Source organism: Wyeomyia smithii, chromosome 3 (genome assembly GCF_029784165.1).
Source record: "Wyeomyia smithii strain HCP4-BCI-WySm-NY-G18 chromosome 3, ASM2978416v1, whole genome shotgun sequence".
Taxonomy (NCBI): Eukaryota; Metazoa; Arthropoda; class Insecta; order Diptera; family Culicidae; genus Wyeomyia; species Wyeomyia smithii.
The window spans coordinates 163,248,442-163,273,044 of NC_073696.1; the positions used below are offsets into that span (position 1 = coordinate 163,248,442).

General features: G+C 37.7%; 1 protein-coding gene across 1 annotated transcript in view; it reads right to left on the minus strand.

The window, feature by feature from the left end:
• The window catches only part of LOC129728802 (uncharacterized), a 625,151-nt gene that overhangs the window by 29,944 nt on the left and 570,604 nt on the right, over positions 1–24,603 (minus strand). Inside the window, exon 5 of the mRNA XM_055687263.1 lies at positions 19,537–19,871. Coding sequence (XP_055543238.1) covers positions 19,537–19,871 — 335 coding nt within the window. The remainder of the gene's footprint in view (positions 1–19,536; positions 19,872–24,603) is intronic.

Here is a 24,603-nt window from a genome sequence, read left to right on the forward strand (position 1 = left end):
GAGGGTAGTGGTAGGTCATGTTGTGGTTTTCTATTTCAGGTTTCAAATTGAACTATAGTTTGTTTGATTTCTACAGTCATGTTTTAAGAGCACGATTGAACAACAAATGAAGTATGACAAAGAAAAATTGCTTTGTCCGCCATTACTGATTTTTCTTTCGCGTACCCCCTGAAGGCTTTCGAGTACCCCTGGGGGTACGCGTACCTCAGGTTGAGAACCGCTGGTGTTGTTGAGCTAGATAATAGTTGTTCAAAGTTAAATTTAGAACCATTTTGGAATGAATATTTCTTTAAACTGTGTATCATCAATTCAGTATTCTCGTGATCAGTACAAACACAAATATTATGAGATCCTGAGCTTCCAAGTAATTTACAATGCTTAGGTTTCAAATCTGTAAAAGAAGTCAACCCAATATCAGTTTTGCTGATACCTTTAAAATAAACGTAAGCCTCACAAATTGAATTCATTGAGCGTCGCTTTTGCACTTGCTGTCGCTTACCATCTTTTCTCACTGAAACGTAGTTCCTTTGCCCTGGGATGGCTCTACTGACCTGGTCACTGTCATAAAACTTTGTCACTAAACGTTTTTTACTTTCAGGGGTAATCCATTTCCAAGCCTCACGTCAGGAATAGCCAATATTCCACTAACCTCTGATATGCGCCAAGCCTGTTTCACAATGTATTCCGTTGTTTCAAATATCTTAACATAACAATATAGTTCACTCTCGAATTTCCCATATATTTCCGTGAAGACAGACAGGGAACACCCCCTCTTGTGGTGAAAAAGGTAACTAAACTCATTGCACAGTGGTATAGTAAGGCAATTTAGGCGGACATGAGCTTTTCGTTGCGATTTTGGTTTGCGGTTTAAAGCCATAGTTTTTGTAAAAAGTTGTTTCTTATACATAGTCCTCTATTTATGTGCAAATGAAAATTAGGGTGGTCCTAGAATCAACGAAATAAAAACAAACTAACTTGTTTCTATTTGCATAAATAATTGTAAACATTCTTTGGCAATTGTAGATCAACTAATTCTAAGTAACTTTGCAAAAAACTTTTTTGTAGACATTAAATTTGGTTTCCAAAAACAGTCTTTTCGCTCTATTTCTTCAATTCAAATTTAAAAACAAAGTTTTCTTCGGTAACTTTAATCAAAAATACGCCAATTTTGACGAATAAACATTGTCGATATAGTAAACAGATGAAGAGTTTTCACTATTTTTATTTTAAAAATAGGCCCTTTTAAAAAATTGATGTCTCCGTTTAGGGCAAACATACATAATATTTTTTGGTATCATTTGAAAGAACAAGTATTGTATAAATATTGTGAAGAAATACCGAAAGTTGCTAAAAATTAGTTGATCTACAACTGTGCCGATTAATGTATACATTTATTTCTGCAAATAAATAAGTTTCCCCTAATTTTCATTTGCACATAAAAAATAAACTAAATACAAGAAACAGGTTCTTAAGAAAAAAATTTACTTCAAAACCACAAAATCGCATCGAAAAATTCATGTCAGCCTAATTTGCCTTACTGTACCACTGTGCATTGTTGTTAAATTTCTGTCAGCGTGTGACATTCTCACACACGAAACTGAATTTACTCAATTTTAGATTTAGTTGACTCAATTTCATACTTTCACAGAAAAAAATATGTTGTAGATTTCGTGCGTATATTGTTTGTATGTGAAACTAACGCCATTCCGGGAGTTAAATATTGATAATATAATAGATGTAGCTTATCGAGGCACGAAGAAGAAATATTCAAATAATCAGGCCACGACGTGTAAATGGTAAACTAATCCCAAGTTGCTATATACGTGGTTCCCTGTGTAACTTTACTAGCTCAGATCCATCACGGGAAGCAATTACGAATTTTGCGGCCGTCAAGCTCAAGCTCAATAATCAGGCCACGAAGTGTACAATTAAATGAATATTTCAATTACCTCGTGGAAAAGGTAAAAGGTGAAACCGCACAATGGTTGTCAATAGTCGTATATGGTTGTTGTGCAACTTTCTGCTTAGATAACACTTGAATGTTCTATCAATTTACCAATTTAAGTATGGATACATATAATGTTGTAATTGGTTTAAAAGCTTTATTATATTATATATAAAAGATTTTCAACAAAACAAACATAATTAGTGATAACAACTGTTATGCAAAAACGTTTATTTAATGTTTAGTTTTCTTCGTTTTGAAAGTATTTTTTGTTTTTTTTTATCCCTCCGAATTTTTTGCTCTCGAGTTCTAATCTTCGTATTCATCACTTGCAGCTTTGCTTTAACCAGTACATTTATGTATTTACTAGCTGACCCGGCAAACTTCGTCCCGCCTATTTTTGTGTTCAATTTAATAATTTTCAACATTCCAAATTCATTGATTTCTTGCGATTTGTTTATATCGTTTGAAATTATTGGTTTTATCGGAATGACAACATCCTCGACTTTTGCCTTTAGTACATCACCTCTATTCCGAAAACACTCTTATTGGGTGGTATGCAGTTATTTTCGTTGTTTTCCAGAAACTGAAAGTGGTCATCTTCGAATTCAAGATGGTGTCCACATTATTTCGAATACGAAAATATTCATATGCAGTAGTATTCGGCTGTTTCCCAGAAGTTGCCATCTTACAATTCAAAATGGTGTCTGAGGTCAATTTTTAGCTCCATGTATCATTCTGGTTAAAGAAACTCTCATATTGGGTGGTATTTGGTCCCTTTCGGCTATTTTCCAGAAACCGGAAGTCACCACCCTGGATTTTAAAATGGCATTTGGAGACAATTTCTTGCTCTGAGCGTCATTCTGGTTTAAGGAACACCAATAATAGGTGTTATTTAGTCATTTTCAGCTGTTTTCCAGAAACCGGAAGTCACCATCTTAGAATTCAAAATGGTGTCTGTGGTCGATTCTAGCTACTGTGTATCATTCTGGTATCGAAGCATCTCATATTGGATGGAAATCGGCCGGTTGAAGAAATACCCATATTGGGTGGTATTTGGTCATTTTCGGCAGTTTCCCATTCACCGGAAGTCGTCATTTTACAATTCATAATGTTGTCTGAGGTCGATTTGTAGCTTCAGTGCATCATAACAATCACGGAAATACCCATAATGAGTGTTATTTGGTCTTTTGCCACTGTTGCTTAGGAACCGGAAGTCACCATATTGGATTTCAAAACGGCATTTGGAGACAATTTCTGGCCTCTGAGCATCATTTTGGTTAAAGAAACACCCATATTTGGTTGTTTTTGGGTCATTTTCGGCAGTTTTCCAGTCACCAAAAGTCGCCATTTTACAACTCAAAATGTTGTCTGAAGTCGATTTGTGGTTTCAGTGCATCATCACGATTTCGGAAATACCCATGTTGGGTGGTATTTGGTCATATCCGGCTGTTTCTCAGAAACCGGAAGTCGCCATCTCGGATTTCAAAATGGTATTTAGAGACAGTTTCTGGCCTCTGAGCGTCATTCTAGTTAAATAAACATCCATATTATTAGGTGGTATTTGGTCATTTTCGTTTCTTTCCCAATCACGAAGTCGCCATCTACAATTCAAAATGTTGTCTGAGGTCGATTTGTGGCTTCAGTGGTATTTGGTCATTTTCGTTTCTTTCCCAATCACGAAGTCGCCATCTACAATTCAAAATGTTGTCTGAGGTCGATTTGTGGCTTCAGTGCATCATAACAATCGCAGAAATACCCATATTTGGTCATTCGCCGCTGTTTTTCAGATACGGGAAGTCGCCATCTTGGATTTCAAACTGGCATTTGGAGACAATTTCTGGCCTCTGAGCGTAATTCTAGTTAAAAAAACAACACCCATATTAGGTGGTATTTGGTCATTTTCGGCAGTTTTCCAGTCACCGGAAGTCGCCATTTTACAACTCAAAATATTGTCGGAGGTCGACAATCGTACAAACCGTGGAACACCACCCATGGATTGCCTCATACATAGGCGAACTTTATTTTTATAAAATATTCGGCCGAGTCCACTTCACAATAAAATGTGCATTTTTTTCAGTGTACCCATTAGGGTAATATTATTGTCAAAAGTTACTCTTTTTCGCATGTCGTGTAGAACAAAATCAGAAGTGGCGCACCTAGCGGTCGAAAAGGTGACTAACGCTTCTGTCATTTTCAATTTGTCTTCATATTTTCACGTGAGTGAACTATATTGGTATTTAAGATATTTGGTTGTTTCAAACTTTTCTGTTACCGTTTGTTGGTTCCAACATTTCTGTAGAACCGAAAGTATTCTTACTTTATTTTCCCTCGAGCATTCGGACGCAGTAAATTTTTCTTTTAACTGCAAAATCATCTCGTCGAAGTCTCTTGCTTTACGTTTCAATGAATCCAGGCCATTTTCAGCATCAAAATCGAAAATGTTTTTTCTTATATTGTCAGTAATGTTCAGATACTGTTTTAGGATATTTTTCCTGATTGAGCTATGCCAGTGATATCGGTGAAACGTTGATTCCAGCTAGGCCTTTGTTGAATAACTCAATTTTCTGTGTTCTGGAGTATTCTTTTTGAATGCTTTCTTGAGAATATGATGATACGATTGATGGTATCTCCGCCAATTCGTATACAGATGCAGATGGTTGCAACTCCGTCGGTAGAACGTTTCTTTCACATCCTGATGTTGATGGTTCCATGAATGAATTGTGTAGATGCTCTTCGAGATCAAACTCATCTTTCACTTCAATACAATACAATATAATATAAATGACAGTTCAATATTTTTAATTTTGCAATAACGTTTTCGTTTAATTTGCGTAAGCTTGGTGAGCACCAATGATCAGGAAAGGGTTTACAGCACTTGGGTTTGGTGTATTCCATTTCCATTTCAGAGAAGTGCAATCGTATTTATATACGAAAACAGATATAGGATATTGGTAGCGTACTTTACAAACAGTTATTATTAGTAAACAAGTAGGTAGTGCTGCACGACAAACATATTTTTTTATAAAACATTCGACAAGGAGGATCGTGTAGGTAGGCTAAGGTACAGCGCCTGAGTTATTTATCCAATCGTCTTGTTGTCTAAGAATGAATTGTATATTTTTGATCAAGCATTCCAATGAACGTAAGGTTTTTGCTGGAGAACCACGGACAAATAAGGAAAAACGTGTATTTTCCTAAATTTTATTAATTTTTCGAGCTTGAATTCAAAATAACTCGAAAACCAATGTTTTTAGAATGTTAACTGCCAAGAGCTTTTTGATTCAAAATGACTCTCTGCATCTTTTAAAATCATCAGAATACAAATATTTTGAGAAATGTTGGAATTAGAGTTTTCATAAAGTAATTTACTATAATACTATTAATACTAATACTACAACTATACTATAATACTATAAAACTAATACTATTATTACTATATAACTATTGAAACCTTTCTTTTTAACAAACGAGCAGGTTAGAAATTATTCTATTCAATTTTAAGAAATACTCGCGAAACTTTTCAAAATAACCTAAGTAACAAAAAGAGATTCTCTTCTCTCTCATTCTGCTCTGTTAATTACAGCTTAATCATAAAAGTTCCCAACGACATCTTACCACAAATCGAGAGATTGAAATATTACCTAGCTTACTATTCAAAAGGTATCCATAAAAATGTAAAAATAACTTAGTTATTATTCAGAGAGAAAGTAAACAAAAAGAGTCCTCAATTTGACTTTGGTCCTTCTGAAAAGTTACTCGAGATTGCTTATCTCCATTTTTTTTTTTCAATATAATGAAGTACACGAGCTGCTCTTCCAAACGAAATCAGACGATATTAAGATAATAGATATGATTGGCTCCGTAAAACATTGATTTGAATTGTGCCGTGTCAAATAAATGTTGTGTGAACACAAAAAAAAACATTTGAATAGGACATTTCCAAAATTTGAACGTTGAGCTTTTCTCCTAGAAAAGATATTTTTAAAGTTTAGCCAGCAAAAGTTGCGCCTTATATTGTTTTAAAAGTTAAGTTATAGTTAACATAAATTTACTAACAAATTTCAATTGAAAAATAGAGCGAGAAAACTAATCCTAACGAAATTACTCCAATTCAGCCAATTCAAGAGTTACAAAAAGGTAATCTTCTACAAAGTTGCTTGAAATAAAGTGATCTACAATTTTACCGGAAACAGTATAACTTTTTTCCTCAAACAAAATTTTTGTTGTTGTATCTGCTGATTTGAGGATCACCCCAATTTTCATTACATTGTTAATCCTACTCATTTTAAATCCTAGACCAACTTAGGGGTCGTACACAACCTTTGTAACGCTTTGAATCTTCAGACTTCAGCCCCCTCATATTTTAACAATAAGTAAAGCAAACTCCGAAGAAAAAGAGAAACGAAAATAATAATAATAAAAATTCTCCAGTCCTCAAGTCTTACTGCACTGCACTACAAGGCCGATGCCATGCTGGAAACGATGCGGCTCTGACTGCGTCTTTTCTCACGGTGAGGAATAATATCGACAATGAAAACTGATGCGCGTCTGAACACACCATGGTGTTCGCGTCGCACGGGTGAGCAACAATCTTCCTGCTCTCCCGCTTCTCTTGCTTCCTTCCTTGCGCTCACTCATACAGGTTATGGTAAACGCTTGCGGAGAACGCACTCCGCCACCGAGAAAAATGGCTGCTCCCAGGAACCATCTCTGATCAGAGAAACAAAAAAGACCACACACAATTTTGTTTCTTTTTTATGCAATTTACAAGGTCGAACAAACCGCCATAATCACTCTTGCCCTTCATTTTCATTAGCAACTCCGTCGGCGGGTAGGATTACTAGATGTCAATCAAAATTGGTCGTAGCTTCCACAGATTTTAACATTGGCGTCACTTTCACCGGTAGTACGAAACCGCCTAATATCGTACTAGCTTTTCCTCCACCCTTTGCACTCAATTTTATTTTATTTTATTTTTATTTGTACAATTACATTCATCTGACAAAGATAAGTCTTAATGAATAATAAAGTTTCGATTACACCACGCGAGGACTAAATAAAATGCGATCGACGTTTTGGCACTTTTCTCTACCGCACACGATTTTGCTGGCGTTACGCCGTATAGCAATCGAGAAAAATAGCGCGTATTAAATCGACCTGGAGCATTTGAAAAAGCGAACCGCGAAGGTCGAGCGCTCGCACCGAACTCCAATGTCGTCGACGGGAAAGCATTACAGATAAATTAAAATCAAACAGAGCACATACTCTGTTGAAAAGTTTTTGGAGACGTTGATTGTGTCAAAAATGCAGGCATCAAAAACCAAATAAATAAACTATAACTGAAAAAATTTTACTTTTTGGACAAAAGTTAGCAGATTCAAACTAGTTTTATTAAATTTCAAGAAAAAGTATATCGCCAATTTTTTTATATGATAAAGAACACGGATTGCTCTTCCAAATGAAACCAGAAGATATTTTTTTCATTTGCCCCATTCAGAGATATCAACTTTTGAAAAGAACGTATTTCAAAAATTAAAACATTAATAACTCTTCACCCGTAAAAGATATCTTCGAAGTTTAGCAACCAAAAGTTGCGTCTTTTAAAGTTATAAAAGTTGTCCAAACTAAACTTTACTGAGAAATTCGAAATAAAAATAATAGAGCAAAAAACTGTTTCTTCAGAGCCACCCTAAGCAGAATTGCTCTAATTCAGTCAATTCAAGAGATTTAAAAAAGTAGTCTTTTACAAAATTGCTTAAGATCAAGTGATCTACAACTTTGCCAAAGATAGTTCAACATTTTTTTTCACAAATAAGAATTTTACTTGTTATATTTTGCAGGTTTAAGGACCACCCTAATTTTCATTCCTGTGTATATATAGACCTATATATAAGCAGCAACTTCTCCATAGAAAGTATTGCTGTAAAATCACAAAATCGCGTCGAAAACCCCATGTCCGCCTAAATTGTCGTTCTGTACCACTGAGCATTCATCCCTTCGTTGTTTACTATTCAGAAACTGGAACACTCAAGAATATCAGCTTCATCATAATAACGGAAGTACTCCATCATGATACTGTTGTGGTTCAAGTGTTCATTGCCAAATTAATGAGTTTTTTGAAAACAACAATAGAGTTGAAAAAAGCGATATTAATGTCTGATGGAGCTGCCTCACAATATAAAAATAGAAAAAACTTTGCAGTCCTTGCAAGTTCAAAACAAAATATAACGTCGATGCAGAGTGGCATTTTTTTGCGACTTCTCATGGTAAAGGCCCATGCGATGCAATTGGTTGCATATTAAAACAAATGACAGGAAAAACAAGTTTAGCTAAAGAACATGAACATCCCATTACAAGCGCAAACGAATTGTATGATTGGTCTAATCAGCAAAATAATGAAAATTCGTCAAAAATGGCATTTAGTTGGGTATCATATGAAAAATATGAACAAGGAGTAACAGAATGGAGCATTATTTTCAAAAAATCTATAATAATAGCTGCCACACAAAAGTATTACTCTTTTGTTCGATTTCAGAAAATAAGATACAAACGAAGCTGTTTTCAAAAGATGACGAATCATTTACTTATGATGCATATAAAATATAAGGTGAAACTAGTTCTGTAAAGTATCTATGTCATAAAAAAATATGTTCCTAAGATAATAAAACTCGAAAATAAATATTTGATTCTTATATATATTTATATTACTTAGAACATCTAACTCTTTTCTTGAGAACCGTTCGCCCAATCGTTTTGTTGTCAAAGAATGAATTGTTTATTTTTGATCAAGCATTCCAATAAACGTATGGTTTTCGCTGGAGAACCATGGACAAATTAAGAAAAACGTGTATTTTCCTATATAATTATAATTTTTCGAGCTTAAATTAGAAATAACTCGAAAACCAATACCTTTAGAATTTTCACTACTAGGAGCTTTTTGATTCAAAATGACTTTCTGCATCTTTTAAAATCATCAGAATACAAATATTTTAAAAATTTGTTTGAATTAGAATTTTCATAAAAAAAATAATCTACCATAAAAAAATTATTTTTCATTTCTCCATCCTGAACTTTTTTTTAAAAGTTGCATATTAACGTCAAGTTTCTTTAAAAAAAAATAAATAAAAAATCAACTCTTTTTTTTTAATTCAAATTTAATGTTTATTTTTAATTTTTTTTGGTCAAAAAAAATTTTTTTTGTACAGTGTATGAATTATTTATGATGAATTTTTAATTCCCTACAATTCATTCCCAGACAGTTTTTCTATACAACCAACGGTTTCTGGGCTACAATGCTTCGAATAAAACCTATGCCAAAAGACATACGCCCTTTTAGAATATAACTCATGGGTGTAAAAAATCTCTTTTTTTTGTAGGTTTAAATTAGTTTATTTGACACGGCACGATACATTTTCTGTTTTACTGAGCCAAGTACAATTCGTATTAATTCTACGTTAGCAGGGAAAAGAGGGAGGCCTTTTCTTTATTCTCGCGGCCGACTACGAGCTAGTGGGGATTTAAGGTGAGAGGAGGGGAGATACAATTTTGACTTAAAACTATTTTGGAACTTTGTTTTTCAACTGGTAGAGCAATTGTATTCTTGTTTGTTGTGGGTTCAAAATATTTGTGTAAGCATAGATGCGGGCTCTTCGTTTCCGTGTCTTCAGCATAGCATATTTGTATCCTTAATCTGACAAATAGACAAAGAAAATTTTGAATTTTAATGTCAGCGTTTTTCAGAAAGCAGTATAGCTGTGTCATGTACTGGAGATCACCGCTTCCCAGAATGTCTCTAACGGGTACGTTCGGTTGTTTTCCTCGGGCCCGAAGGGAATCTATAAGCTCGGACCTAACACCACAGTATTCGGTACACGACCAAACAACATGCTCGATGTCATGGTAGCCATCGCCACAAACGCAGTGATTACTGTCTACAAGCCCTATACGAAAGAGATGCGTGTTTAACGTGTAGTGATTGGACATAAGTCTGGACATCACGCGAATGAAGTCCCGACCTACATCCAACCCCTTGAACCATGCTTTCGTCGATACCTTAGGAAAAATGGAATGTAGCCACCGTCCCAGTTCATCTGAGTTCCATGATGATTGCCAACTGTTGAGTGTTCTCTGACGCAAAATGCTATAAAATTCATCATAAGCAATTGGTCTTTCATAAATATCGCCATCAATAGCACCCACCTTAGCTAAAGTGTCAGCCTTTTCATTACCCGGGATCGAGCAATGAGAAGAGACCCACGCTAAGGTAACCCGGTAATTTTTATCTGTTAAAGCACTTAAAAACCGCCGTATTTTCCCCAGGAAATACGGGGTGTGCTTCACAGGCTTCATCGATCGCAGAGCCTCAATGGCACTGAGACTATCTGTGAAGATGAAGTAGTGGTCTGTGGGTAGGGTTTCGATGATTCCAAGAGAGTACTGAATAGCAGCAAGTTCTGCGACGTACACGGAAGCAGGAGCATCGAGTTTGTAGGAGGCGGTAAAATTTTCGTGGAAAACACCGAAGCCAGTGGACTCATCTAGATTAGATCCGTCAGTGTAAAACCTTTTATCATAACTAACATGTTTAAACTTATTGGAAAAAATCTTAGGGATCTCTTGGTGTCGCAATTGATCCGGGATACCAGAAATGTCTTGTTTCATGGTGGTGTCGAAGAATATAGCATTATTAGAAGTATCTAAAAGTGCGACATTGGAGGAATCGTATGAAGAAGGATTAATATCTTGAGCCATATAGTCAAAATATAAAGTCATTAATCTGGATTGAGATTGAAGGTCGACCAACCTCTCGAAATTTTCAATTACTAATGGGTTCATAACTGTGCATCGAATTAACAACCGGTAAGAGAGATTCCAAAAACGATGTTTCAACGGAAGAATACCCGCTAACACTTCAAGACTCATCGTATGGGTCGACTGCATGCAACCCAAGGCAATACGCAAACAACGATATTGTATTCTCTCTAATTTTATAATGTGCGTGTTCGCGGCGGAGCGAAAGCAGAAACAGCCGTACTCAAGAACTGACAATATCGTTGTTTGGTAAAGCCTTAGAAGGTCTCCTGGGTGGGCTCCCCACCAGGTTCCGGTAATCGTACGAAGAAAATTAATCCTCTGTTGGCATTTTCGTGTCAGATACCTAATATGACAAGCCCAGGTGCATTAAGAGTCGAACCAGACCCCGAGATATTTAGCGACTAAAACCTGAGAGATCGTTTTACCCGTTAGTAGGAGCTGCAGCTGAGCTGGGTTATGCTTCCTAGAAAAAACGACCAACTCAGTTTTCTCCGGAGAGAATTCGATACCCAGCTTAAGAGCCCATTCAGACAAATTGTCTAAGGTATCTTGCAATGGTCCTTGCAGATCGCTAGCCTCGCTACCAGTAATGGATACAACGCTATCGTCTGCAAGTTGCCTTAGCGTGCATGAATTTGCAAGACATTCATCGATGTCATTGACGTAAAAATTATATAAGAGAGGACTTAAACATGAGCCCTGGGGAAGGCCCATGTAACTAATTCGGGAAGTTGTCGAATCGCCATGTGAGAAATACATATGCTTTTCTGACAACAAATTGAGCAAAAAGTTATTCAGATTTAGTGAAAGTCCCTGCGAATGAAGTTTCGCGCTTAAAACTTCTACAGAGACAGAGTCAAAAGCCCCCTTAATATCCAAGAACGCAGAAGACATTTGCTCTTTTCGAGCAAATGCGAGTTGAATTTCAGTAGAAAGCAACGCTAGGCAATCGTTCGTCCCTTTGCCCCGGCGAAAGCCAAATTGAGTATCTGAAAGTAAACCGTTTGTTTCGACCCATTTGTCTAACCGTAAGAGGATCATTTTCTCCATTAATTTCCGGAGGCAAGAGAGCATCGCAATCGGCCTATATGAATTGTGATCAGAGGCAGGTTTCCCGGGTTTCCGAATAGCAATGACTTTTACCTCCCTCCAGTCATGCGGAACAATATTTAGCTCAAGAAACTTGTTGAACAAGTCCAACAAGCGTCTTTTTGCAGAGTCGGGTAGATTCTTCAACAGGTTGAATTTTATTCTATCTAACCCTGGAGCCTTATTGTTGCACGACAGGAGAGCCATTGAAAATTCCAACATCGAAAATGGAGGCTCTTCCGTAGTTACTATAAACGCGTCGCGAAAGGTTTTCTGTTCCGGTGCAGAATCCGGACAGACCTTTTTGGCAAAATCGAGTATCTAGCGATCTGAATACTCCTCACTCTCATTCGAAACGTCACGGTTCCGCATGCGCCTGGTGGTATCCCAAAGAGTGCTCATCGCTGTTTCCCTCGACAACGCGTTTACGAACCGCCGCCAGTACCCGCGTTTTTTCGCCTTTACTAAGCTCTTCATCTGCCTGCCCAGTGCCTCGTACTTTCGTAGTAGGTTGACAGTGACGTACTCCCGGTAGTCCTTATACGCCGCGGACCTTCGCGCGTACAGCTCAGAGCACTCTTTGTCCCACCATTTGTTGGGAGGGCGTTGTCTAATCGTTACCCCGGGTATCGGTTTCGTCTGAGCTTGAGTCGCGGCGTCGATTATCAAGCCAGCTAAGAACGCGTATTCTTCCTCCGGAGGAAGTTCCTCGTGAGTCTCGATAGATTCCGCTGTATAGACTCATAACGCTTCCAATCAATATTACGTGTAAGGTCGTAGGAAATATTGATGGGGTTCGGGGGAGTTGAACCATTAGCAATTGATATAACGATTGGAAGATGATCACTACCGTGGGGATCGTTGATTACTTTCCACTGGCAATCTAACGCAAGTGATGTCGAGCAGAGGGATTGGTCAAGCACGCTTTCACGTGCTGGAGGATTAGGTACACGTGTCGCTTCCCCAGTATTCAAAAGTGTCATATTGAAGTCGTCGATCAAGTTACAAATTAAAGAAGATCGGTTGTCGTCGTACAGCGACCCCCATAGCGAACAGTGCAAGTTAAAATCACCCAAAATCAAAAAAGGTGCGGGAAGCAATTCTGCTATATCAAGGAGTTGATTCTGTTCAATCCGCGCGGATGGGGGAATATATAACGAAACAAGGCAAAGGTCTTTTCCATTCATATTCGTTTGAATGGCAACAACTTCAATATTCGAGATCGAGGGGAGGTCGATTCTGAAAAAAGAATAGCAATTTTGATCCCTAAAAGTACCCCCCCACCGTGTGAGTCTCGATCTCGACGAATGATGTTAAAATCGTGGAAATTAAGTTGGTCATTTGAATTGAGAAAAGTTTCACAAAGCGCGAACGCATCACAACTGTATGTGTTTATCAAATGTGAAAATAAATCAAATTTGGGGATGATACTTCTGCAGTTCCACTGTAACACAGTGACAAAATTCCTAACCTCTTTCAACGTATTAGTCATCGAAAGATACGATAGCTGAAATGAGGAGCCAAGTTGCTGTGAGTTGCTTCAAAAAGGTTTTCACTGTTGGGAGAAGGGCAAGAAGAATGTTTTGAAGGGGATCTGGTATGTTGAATGTTTTAAATATCCAGTCCACAATATCAGAGAATTTTATGAACCCTGTTTCTTTTATGTCTTCTGATCGAGAAATGGGTGCACGAGGGGTTTTTGGTGCCCCAGGAAGCGGTGGGTACTCCTGGTTTGATTTGAAATTAAAACCGGGGGGTACTTGCTTCGGTTTTTCTTCACCGCTTCCTTTTTGTGTTGTCTTATTGGTCATTCCGCTAGGGGTTATCTTACGACCTTTACGAGAAAGATTAGGAGAGTTGAGCATTCTCCTCTTCCTAGATCCCTCTGGCAAGGCATAGGAACACCCTTCGACGGGATCGTCAGATGTACCCTCATCGGTTGGCAAAAAGGAAAAGATGTTTCCTGTCGAGGGTGGCTCAGCCCTCTTAAGCATTTCTGCAAAAGAGCGCTTTGATCGTTCCTTAAGGGAACGCTTAATTTTTTCCTCGCGCTGTTTGTACGCGGGACATGCCGGAAGGTCATGCCGAGTTCCCTCGCAATAAAGACACTTTTCAGTATCCCCACTGCAAGCGTTCTCAGCATGATTGCCTCCGCACTTGCTACAGCGTGCCTTGTTGCAGCAGTAGGTGGCTGTGTGACCTAACTGCTTACAGTTTTGGCAATGCATGACCCGCGGAACGAACAGGCGTACAGGTAGACGAACCCTGTCCAAGCGGACGTAGTTCGGCAGCGCGGATCCGGCGAATGTTACTCGGAAGGAATCCGAAGGGAGGAATTTCTTCTTCCCTCCTTCGATGGATACTGAATGCATTTGCTTGCAATCCAGTATCTTTACACTTTGCATCAAGGGGTTTTTAAAACAGCCAACTCCATGACGCAAAATGTCATCGACAGTGAGATTCCCCTCGGTAACCACACCGTCGATTTCTACATCCTTGGCAGGGATGTACACGCGATACTCTCTCGTGAAGAGCTCGTAGCCAGCAATTTCGTTTGCTTGCTTCAAGCTACTCACGACAACTCGCAGTTTGTTCGGCCTCACCTTCGTAATCTCGGTTACGGCCGAAAAATGTTTTGCCAGGTCTTTGCCAATTTGAATAATATTCAATGGCTTCTTTATGGGCCGGAAAAAAACAACGTAGGGACTGCCAGCGGCATCTGGGTAAGCTTTTACCCGTACTTCCGGTACTCTTGGTACAGGACTTGGCAAAGGGGAGGGCACAGGGGAAGGTAGGGGTGAGCTGATGGGAGAAATTTCAATTTCTTCCCCGTTTGTTTCCACCTCCAGGAAAAGTTGCACCTGCATGTCGTCCATTTTGCGGGAGCGTTACGCTCTACCGCACACAAACGATAAATATTCGAATATGGGGGGGGGGGGGGGTTCAAGTAGTTGGTGTTAAATTTTAAAAACAATTTTTCAATCTACAATGGATCAAATAAAAAAAAAAGACAGTAATACTAATTCTAATAACAATAGTAATAATAATAATAATAATAATAATAATAATAATAAATATAGTAATAATATTAATAATAACAATAATAATATCAATAATAATATTAATAATAATATTATAACATAGTAATAATATTGATAATAATAGTAAAAATTCTAAAGGTAATACGTCACCGAACGTCTAAGTCACGACCTCACGGCTGATAGTAGAATTAATCGAGCGTCTCCGCAGAACAAACAATGACGATCCAGCTTCGTGTTGAGACGCAGTGGCCGTATCTTACACGCGACCTTGTAGATGCCACTTGTAGTTGCCTTCCACTCGCTCGATCGTATGATGGTCCGTGCTGCTAGCGGGGTAACAGCGGTGCGGGAGAATTATTCTTGCTGATATATCAGCTGCGTATCGAATCACTGGCGGGGTAGCCTGCCCCTACCAGTGTGCAGATGTTTCTGCCGATATATAACAGGCTATTGTTATCGCGCAGCACAAGAACTAATCGACAAAAAAACACCCGTACGATAACTCGTGTATTGTTATTTTGCGAACTCAAACGGAGATAAACAATTTGCGTCTAATCGAGACGAAAGCAAAACAACGAATGTAAAAAATCTCTCCATCTGTGGAAAATACTCAGTTTGCTAAGCCAAATACGTGTGCAAAGTTTCATCCAAATCAAAAATAGTCGACATTCGACTATCGGTCATTTGGTGCGATTCGTCTCAGTTGCCAAAATTGGAACCGTGCTAAAAAAGGAAACCTTTTTTGTCATTAATATATTCAATTTGAGACTTCAAAATTATCATGAAATTTTTTTATTTACATGATTCAATACGTTTTTAACAAAATCCGTCGTATATAACTTACGGTAATTATAAATTTCAAATTTGTCATTATTTTTATTGTCTCGCAGCGCTTATTTTTCCTGTGTGGGTTCATCACTGCGACCAGAGATTAGATCTATTGTGATATTGTTCAAGTGTTTTCTGTACTCCGCACTTCATATTATTGGCAGAATCACTATTGAAGTAAGTGATACGCTTATCATTCAAATCCGTGCTTATGTGTAAGTTTTACCTTTCCGTTTCAAGCTTACTACTCTACTATACCGAGCCTCTGTCCCTCCTAACAATATCGCCTAATTGCAATTCCCTGGAGAGAACTTTCATACGTTACTCACACCAGTTTTATTATAACAGGGACTTATTTTTGTTAGAAGGAGAGTCAACAGAGGTACTGTAGAATTCAGATTGAAGGAAAGGTACTTGGTGGGAAGCCTGAGAATAAACCCATGCTAATGTCCTTTGGCAATCAAATGGCCTGATTCTACTAAGATTCGAACCCACGACCATCCGCTTACCAAGGCGGACTTTGTAACCTTGCGGCTACGGAGCTCCCCCCAGCGCTAGTACAACAGCGTCTGTGACGTCAAACTCTCTGTTCCATTTATGCCAGACCAGTTATATACGACAGTGCGTTGTGTACAATTGGAGTCAAATACATGGTAAATTTAAGTTACCCATTAGTGAGAGAAATTTCACCCATTTTAAAAAAAGTTGCACGACTTTTAATTGGGTAAATTTTCTACCCATTTGATGAGTAACAGCTACCAATTAGTCTTTTGGTGAATTTTTGATTGATTTTCAAAACTTGAATTTTGCGCTTTGTGATATATCATTCTAGGGGAACTGCATTTAATCACGCTTGCTTCATTTGAAATACATAATGAAAAACATATAAAAAAGAAGACAAGAAGACCTCGTGGAAGAATTCCATAGTTACATCAATAGTGTTGGTAGTTGAACTCGTTAAAAATCATCAGGCGTAGGATGTTTTCACTTTCAGTTGAATCAGTTCAGTCAATTGTATAAATTATTGTATACCAGCGTTGCAAATCGAGCGAGAAGCGAAACCTTTCTTTTCCTTTCTGCTTGAGAACGAGACATATGCTACGCTTCTCAAGACTTTTGCACACACGCTTTGGAGATACTCTTTCTTCTTCATGCATTCCCCTGAATAGCAGCAAGCATGCACGGAAACGAACAAACTCTTTCCTATTGCTGCTCAGCTACCGTAAAAGAGTATGCGAGTTTCTGCTAGTGAGTAGGAGTACTCGACTAAAATTGCTTGACTAGAAGGAGTGCTTGAAAATCTATGCTCGAAAACGAAAATGCTTTCTTCTGACATGTACCGACAGCCGACAGTGGGGCAACGCGTAGGGTATCGAACTGCTTCGGTAAGTTTTTCACAGCAGTCTAATACAAAACCAGCCGAAGCGAACCGCTGCCGAAGTAGTCCGATACCCTATCATATATTTTCCCTCTGCAACCATCGCAAAGCATCTTGAATCAATTGTCTTCGGCTGGTCGTTCTCGCGAGTTGGGGAGTAGGTATACACGAGTACACACGAGAAGAGTAGACAGGATTGTGTGCATATGATCTCGGGAGTAAGAAAGAAAGCAGGAAAGAACGAGAAATAGCTTGAATGGAGAATTCTCTACTGTGTGAAAGCGGCGACACCGAGAACCTCACATGAGGTGTTGTATGCTGCTTACGAGCGAGACTAACAACACTGTTGTATACTATGAGCTATAAAATGTTGCCAAAATCGGAACCTTTTTTTTGCAAAAATCGGAGTGTGCCGAAACGGAGCATGTCAAAAATGGAACATGCCAAAAACATAAACCTACTGTATTGGAACGTCCTCCAGTTTATTTGTTTTCGAAAAAGGTCGTCTTTTTAAATTTAAAAACTGTTTCTTTTATGTGTGAACTTTAAAAACTGTGTTTTTGTGTGAGCAATAGAAACTGTTTCTTTTCAGTAACTAAACTAAAGTCTCGAATATTTGTAATGAAAACATGTGAAATCGTGAATGTTCAAAATAAAATAAAAGAAAAATAAATGGGACAAAGTCTGCCGGGTCAACCGATAGCCTAATATGGGCCAATAAACAAAATGTGTATGATCGGTTTTTGAAATTTAACTCAGTGGGTCTAAAATATCTTTCCATCTGTGAAAAATTCCCAGTTCACTGAGCAAAATACGTGTACCAAGCTTTATTCATATCAAACTGGTCGAATAAATTTTCGTGTATTTTCAGGTCATTTGTCGCGATTTTGCCCTAAATTGTCTTCACTTCTGAGTGATTCGTCACTCATTCGTTGAAATAAAATTTGCTCTATCTTAGTAGTGTTATGAAGACAAATAAGAGTGGAATAAGTGTGAGGGGAGCTGGTTGCCGCAACGTTACAGAGTCCGCTTTGATAAGCAGATAGTCGTCAGTTCGAGTCTCGTTAGAAGCAGGCTAGTTCGAATCTCAAAGGACTTAGGCATGGGTTCATTCTCAGGCATCGTTGCCATCAGCGAAACAAAAAAAAATCTAAAATAGTAATGGGAGTTGGTCACGAATGAAATATTTTATTCCAGCACTTTGTTACGAAAAATATTCATGAATGTATTGATGATAATACGACTCGCGGTGACAATTTCAAACAAAGAAAACGTTTCTGGTTTTTCCTATAAACATCACCAAGTTGTTAATACGAAAAAGCAGAACATTCTAAAAAACCACTGTGACAATTACCAAAAGTTTGTATAAGGCTCTAAACCCCACCTTTTCGACCCTTTTTAGCATTCCTGACCATTTACAGAAAATATTCTTCGTACGAATATGAATTTCCTTTAAAATTCACCAACATGTCATTTGTGCGGGCTGGGATGATACCATATTTGGATTCTGAATATCATGAGTTTTTAAGGTGGCAGTGTGTTGAAACCATTAATGGCCGACTTCGAAACACCACGTTTTCGACTTCGAATTTTCAAATGCTTACCATTCGGTCATCATGTTTGTTATGGTGATGAAAACATTAGATAGTGTTTTCATACACATTAACTATACCCGAGTCTTGTAGCACTGAAAATTCGTAGTCGACCACGTGGTCACCACGTGGTGAATACTACACACTACCACCTTGATAGCGAATTCATGAGTACGACTCATGACTGCTAGAAGTTCAACATATAGCAGTCAAACTGCATGCCAGTATAAGTGAAGAAAAAAGAGGCGTGCCAGTGGATTCGGTGATTGCAAGTTTATAAACCCGTTATTAATACCGTAGGGGGACTAGCGTATTTTATGTGCAAGAGAAGGTTTGCTAGCCTAAAAGTATTGTGAAACATATGTATGATGAGTGCCCGGTCGCATGATTTAACTCAACACAGTAGTTTTAAGTGCGGTGGAACCAATTGTAGCAGAGAACACACGATGAGAGAAAATTCGGTCTGGTGATTTGCGCGGACAGAGAAAGGAAATAACTTCAGATACCAGGCTCCAGAATATAATATGGGTATTCATGTCGAGCTCGTAAACAAATACCAAGCCGTAAAAATACTCACCTCCACTGACGAGTTATGGAAGATACACAGTTTACGGCTGCGTATTTGTATACGAGCTCGATGTGAAGACCCCTAATATGTTTATTAATATAGTGCTCGTATACAAATAGCTAGCCGTAATCTTTGTATTCTCTGTGAAGACCTGCTTGCAGCTTGAGAATTGTAATATTTCAATAATTAATTAGTTAATTGAAAGCTTTGATTTAAATCATAAACAATCGCGTCTGACATTTCACTGTTCGAGTTCGACATGATCTATATATACGTACCTCATATAACTCAAACATCAATTTCTTAGCTTCTCTTCTAAGCAAGTCATAGAGCATCAGCATCTGAATGTAAGGTTTTGTAGGTGGTATTCGTTTTTTGCCTTTGTTTACGGTTGTACCCGATCCGATTTGACCATCTATAGCAGAAAGTTTATAGTGGTTGACAAGAACTGCCATATGAGCATTGTCTTTATTCTTCAGGAAATTATCATCATATTTTTTTCGGAACTCATTTACATTGTCTTTGTCCAATAAAGCTGGCGGTTCATAATATTCAGCACCAATATCTTGAAGAAGGCTGAGGGGCAATGGATTCAATAGCTGAAGACGGTGTCCTATAAATAATTTAAACGGTTGTAATACAAACGTGCATGTCAATATATAAAATAATAAGACCACGCGAAGGATCCAGTTTCAAAAATAACTGCCGATGTTCATGCAAACGATATTTGAAAGACGAATGGATAATAATTCGTTAGGCTAAATATTAGTATTGTGCCGTGTCAAATAAATGTTGTGTGAACAAAAAAAGGCCTAATAATAGGATAGTGCAAAGAAATATTTTTTTAGCATGTCATTTCCGATTTCGCTGAAACGTTGCACTGTTGTTACTTTTTAATAAAGAGGTAATTTTATAATATATCAATGTGACTGATTGAAAAAAAATTTCTGTATCAGGATAACGGCTTGTTTGATTTTAGTGGCGTCTTCAGTAAAGTTGTATGTAATAAAATTGCGGCTGTAGAAAAAAATACACATACTGAGGGAAAAATTATTTTGTGGGTGAAATTTTCCAAATTGTCACAAAATGCTAAATATTTCTAATAGTACCATTTTTAAAAATCTCATTTTTTACACATTCAAGACAACAATGTTTGCTACAATCTGTCAAAATGTGGCGATTGTAAAATTAGAAACAAAAAAGTCAATAAAGTTTCAATAGTGGACTGTAATTTTCACCAAAAGAAAACGCAATTTCTAACGTTTACTTCTAACCCATATTTCGCGATTCGTCGTTCACAAAGGATAAACACTGAATGAATGATGCGCGAAGCACCCCTGTATTTATAGCACATTTTTTGTTAGTGGTAGTTTTCTTCTCTTTGTTGTTTACTTTGCGATGATTGTCTGAATATGGGTCATTCCATACGACGTGTACATGCCACTTGGACACGACCATCACGGATTTGGCTCAAAACTGGGGGAATTATTCATCTAGGCTCACTATGAAAAAATCCCAATTTTGGTGTCGATTGGAATACCCCCCGCTCTGTGGGACCCCACTCTTTGTGACAAAGTCAGGCAATTTTTGTTCAAAATTCCGTTTTTCTTTTTCTTACAATTCATAGATGTAGGACGTCCGCAAAATACTGATAGAAGATTTTTGAAGAAAATAAACCAAGGAATCAAAAAAAAAAATAATTTTTGACTAGAAGTGTTGCCAGACAGATTATTTTTGTATTTGAAAACTAAATTTACATTTTTCGGCAAATACAGCCATTTCTATCTTAAATTTGATAATTTCATCGTGTTCCTTGGAAAATTTCACGTAAGAAACAACTATCATCCCGAGGTAATATGAGCCAATCTCAAAATATAACATTTTTACGAAAATAGTTGTAAATTTCGTAATTAATTTATTTTATAGTTTATAGCCATAAGACACCCGAAAAATAGTAATGAGTAAATTTTAAAGAAAAAAAACCAAGGAATCCAGAAAAAATATTATTTTTGACCGGAACTGTTGCCAGATAGATTATTTTTCTATTTTAAAACTAAATTTGCATTTTTCGGCAAATGCAGCTGAGTTTATTTTAAATTTGAAGGTTTCATCGTGTTTCTCGGAAAATTTTACGTAAGAAACACTTATCATTTCGTGGTACTATGAGCCAATCTCGAAATATAGCATTTTTACGAAAAACTAATTACGAAATTTAAAACCATTTTCGTCGTCCAAGCATATGTTTTAAATAACAAGGAATGCAATCATGAATAACTTTCTGGACTTTACTTTTAGCTCCGAGAGGCCAGAACTGTTGCCGTATAATCGTCAGCAAAGTACGTTGACTAACATGTAAATTATTTCGATGCACATGCCGAATAATAGCCAGTAGAAACGGACGGGGATGCGGTCGACTGTGGGAAGTCCGGAATACCTGTAGCTGGAATCGATGGTGGTGTGCAGATTTCGTATTTCCTATCGTTCAACGCAGCTGAAATTTTGATAAAGTAGCAGATTAGGTTTGATACCTCTCGATATCAAGTCTGCAGGATTCGATTTTGACGGCATATAATGCCAAGCACAATCACTCATTAGCGCTTGTATTGTATGTGCTTTCACACTTTTTCCAACAAAGATCTGAAGCGTTTCGGATGACATCTGGATTCAACAGAGCACAATTTGAGAATCGCTCCAACGAACAACTGACGAAAAATCGATGCTTATTGACTCGGTAATTCTATCCATTAATCGGGAAAATTGCAAAGCTGCCTGAAGTTCTGCTCTCTGAGTTGTTATTTCTTTCGTCATACCTTGTTTTTTCGGTAATATTCTCGACTTGTTACAGATCAATCTCATTTCAGCCCTACCAAAAATCGAACGTGCATACAGACATACACCTTATGCAAGGTCAGATGCATCGCAAAATTCATGAAGCTCGACGCTAACGTAGCCTACGGAGGAAACCCATCTCGGAATTTTTATACCATCTAATTGTTGCAGTTGAGATGGGAGGTTCTCCCAGAACTTTACGAAATCTGTTGGAAGAGGTATATCCCACGACTGCACAAAACGAAATTGAGTCGCACTCGAGAAACGAAACGAACTGATCTAGCCGAAACCACCATTAAGGCAAAATAAAACACCTTATGTTCACAAACGCTAACTTCCGACAATTTCATTACAGTCAGGTTTTTTTTACGCGGTTTTTTTATACGCGGTTTTTTTACGCGGATTTTTGAATTAACGCGGTTTTTTACGCGGATTTTTGAATTAACGCGGTTTTTTTACGCGGATTTTTGAATTAACGCGTTTTTTTCACGCGATACCGCGCTAATTCAAAAAAAATTTCGCGAATTTCCGAATTAACGTGAGTTTGGAACCAGAAATGTTCAAGTTTTTATCTAGTAAAAGACTTAGTCCAAAAAATACCCTCCACCCACCGAAAGATCCGGAATGACCGTCAAAGAGGACAATTTTAAATACTGGTTCTAGAGCTTCTCGGGTTTTTTCTAAAGCCCTTCTTGCTGGACTACATTACGCGGATTTTTAAAAAAACGTGGTTTTTTTACGCGGATTTTTGAATTAACGCGGTTTTTTTTTACGCGGATTTTTGAATTAGCGCGGTTTTTTTACGCGGATTTTCGAATTAACGCGGTTTTTTACGCGGTTTTTTTTACGAGGTACGTATCTCCCGCGTAAAAAAAACCTGACTGTATATTAAAGGGTAATATCCACCAAAAAAATATTTTTTCGCCATTTTTTTATTGGCCTAAATCATGCTAAAACGATCCTAGAATCAAAATCTACATCGCCCAAGTATAGATCTAAACTCAAAGTTCGTTCAAATCAATTTTTACCCCACAACTTTTATGCTCCAAGTCACATTTTTCGTTTAATTTAGCGATACTCGGCTTTGTAAACTAGTAGAAGTTACCTATGATCTATATCGTGTTTCAAATTTATAGTATAGAGGTCGCTACATCAAGTTTCAACCGGTACAGCATCTCTACAGCACGTTTTTACTCATAATTTCCATTTGTTTAGTCGATCAGCCGTTCTCATTATGTACGTTCTCTGCTTGAATTTTTCTATACTTTTCAATTGTGAGTCATATTCAAAAGTACCTATTAAAATATGAGTGACAAGGTGTACAGTGGCCACAAAGGCAGTAAAAGAAGAAGTACCAGAACAACTCGGAGTAAAATTAGTAACCGACACCCGCCTAACCGCCATGCGTTCAAAGGCGATTCGAAGTACGTTAGTACCTCGGCGAAAAAATTTAAAACTTCTGATTTAAACCGTAATCATGTTGATAGTGATTTCCGCTACTGTTTTATATATTTTTCGTTGTTATTACTGCCCTTTCTGAATTGGGAGTGTGTGAAAAATGTGATAGCGATGTGCGGTTTTTACAGTCGAGCAAGCGTGGACTAGGCTTCAAGATTCTTGTGTCTTGTTCGAACTGCGGTGATGCCGATGTTTTTAACTGTCCTCTAATACATAATCATGCTCTTGGGTTAACCGTTGGACCGAACATGTACGAGTTTTGTAAATTTGTATATTTGTCTTATGGTCTTCGATATAAAATCGTACAGACTATGATCTTAAATTATCTCTTATTCTAGTCCTAAAAGTAGTTTTGGACATTCTACTGACGTCATTGAACGCCCTAAGACAGGAGTCGTAAGGGCTATTACGTCCGTAATTTGCTCTGTGAAACGGTACATTTATGACAGGAGAACTACGAAGAGCACGCTAGGGTACGTTGAAGTTAATTTGTTGTAATAGTTCAGGGCAGTCGATATTTTCTTCTATGATGTCGAAAACGAACATTCGTTGCAGTTTGAGACGACGAGCTGTTAATGTTTCCATGCTAATGAGCATGCAACGGAAAGGGTAGTCAGGCAGGTTGACGGGATCATTCCATGGTAGTTGTCGTAGGACATACCGAATAAATAGCTTCTGTGTCCGCTCTAGTTTTAAAGTATGCACAAGTTTTAAAGTATGCACAATGTCCGATATCGCGAAAGAGTCTAGGCGCAGCCTTACATCAGACAAAAAAGGGAGAAGAGATAAATAAGGCTCAGGAAGGACATCTTTACGGCGCAGGGATAGCTGGCTAATAGTAAAAAATCACAAGAAGGTTGTATGCAAAGCCACGACCGCAAGGTTGAAGTAGAATACTTTTACAAGAAAGATAACCCGGCTGCTTGCGTGTCAGTCATTTCTTCTAGCAAATAAACGTTGACCGTTCATTGGCAGTATTGTAATTTCTTTTTGTCTGATATTTTGAATGAAGTTCATTGAATATTTTTAAATTTTGTGCAAATGAGAAGTTGAGGTGC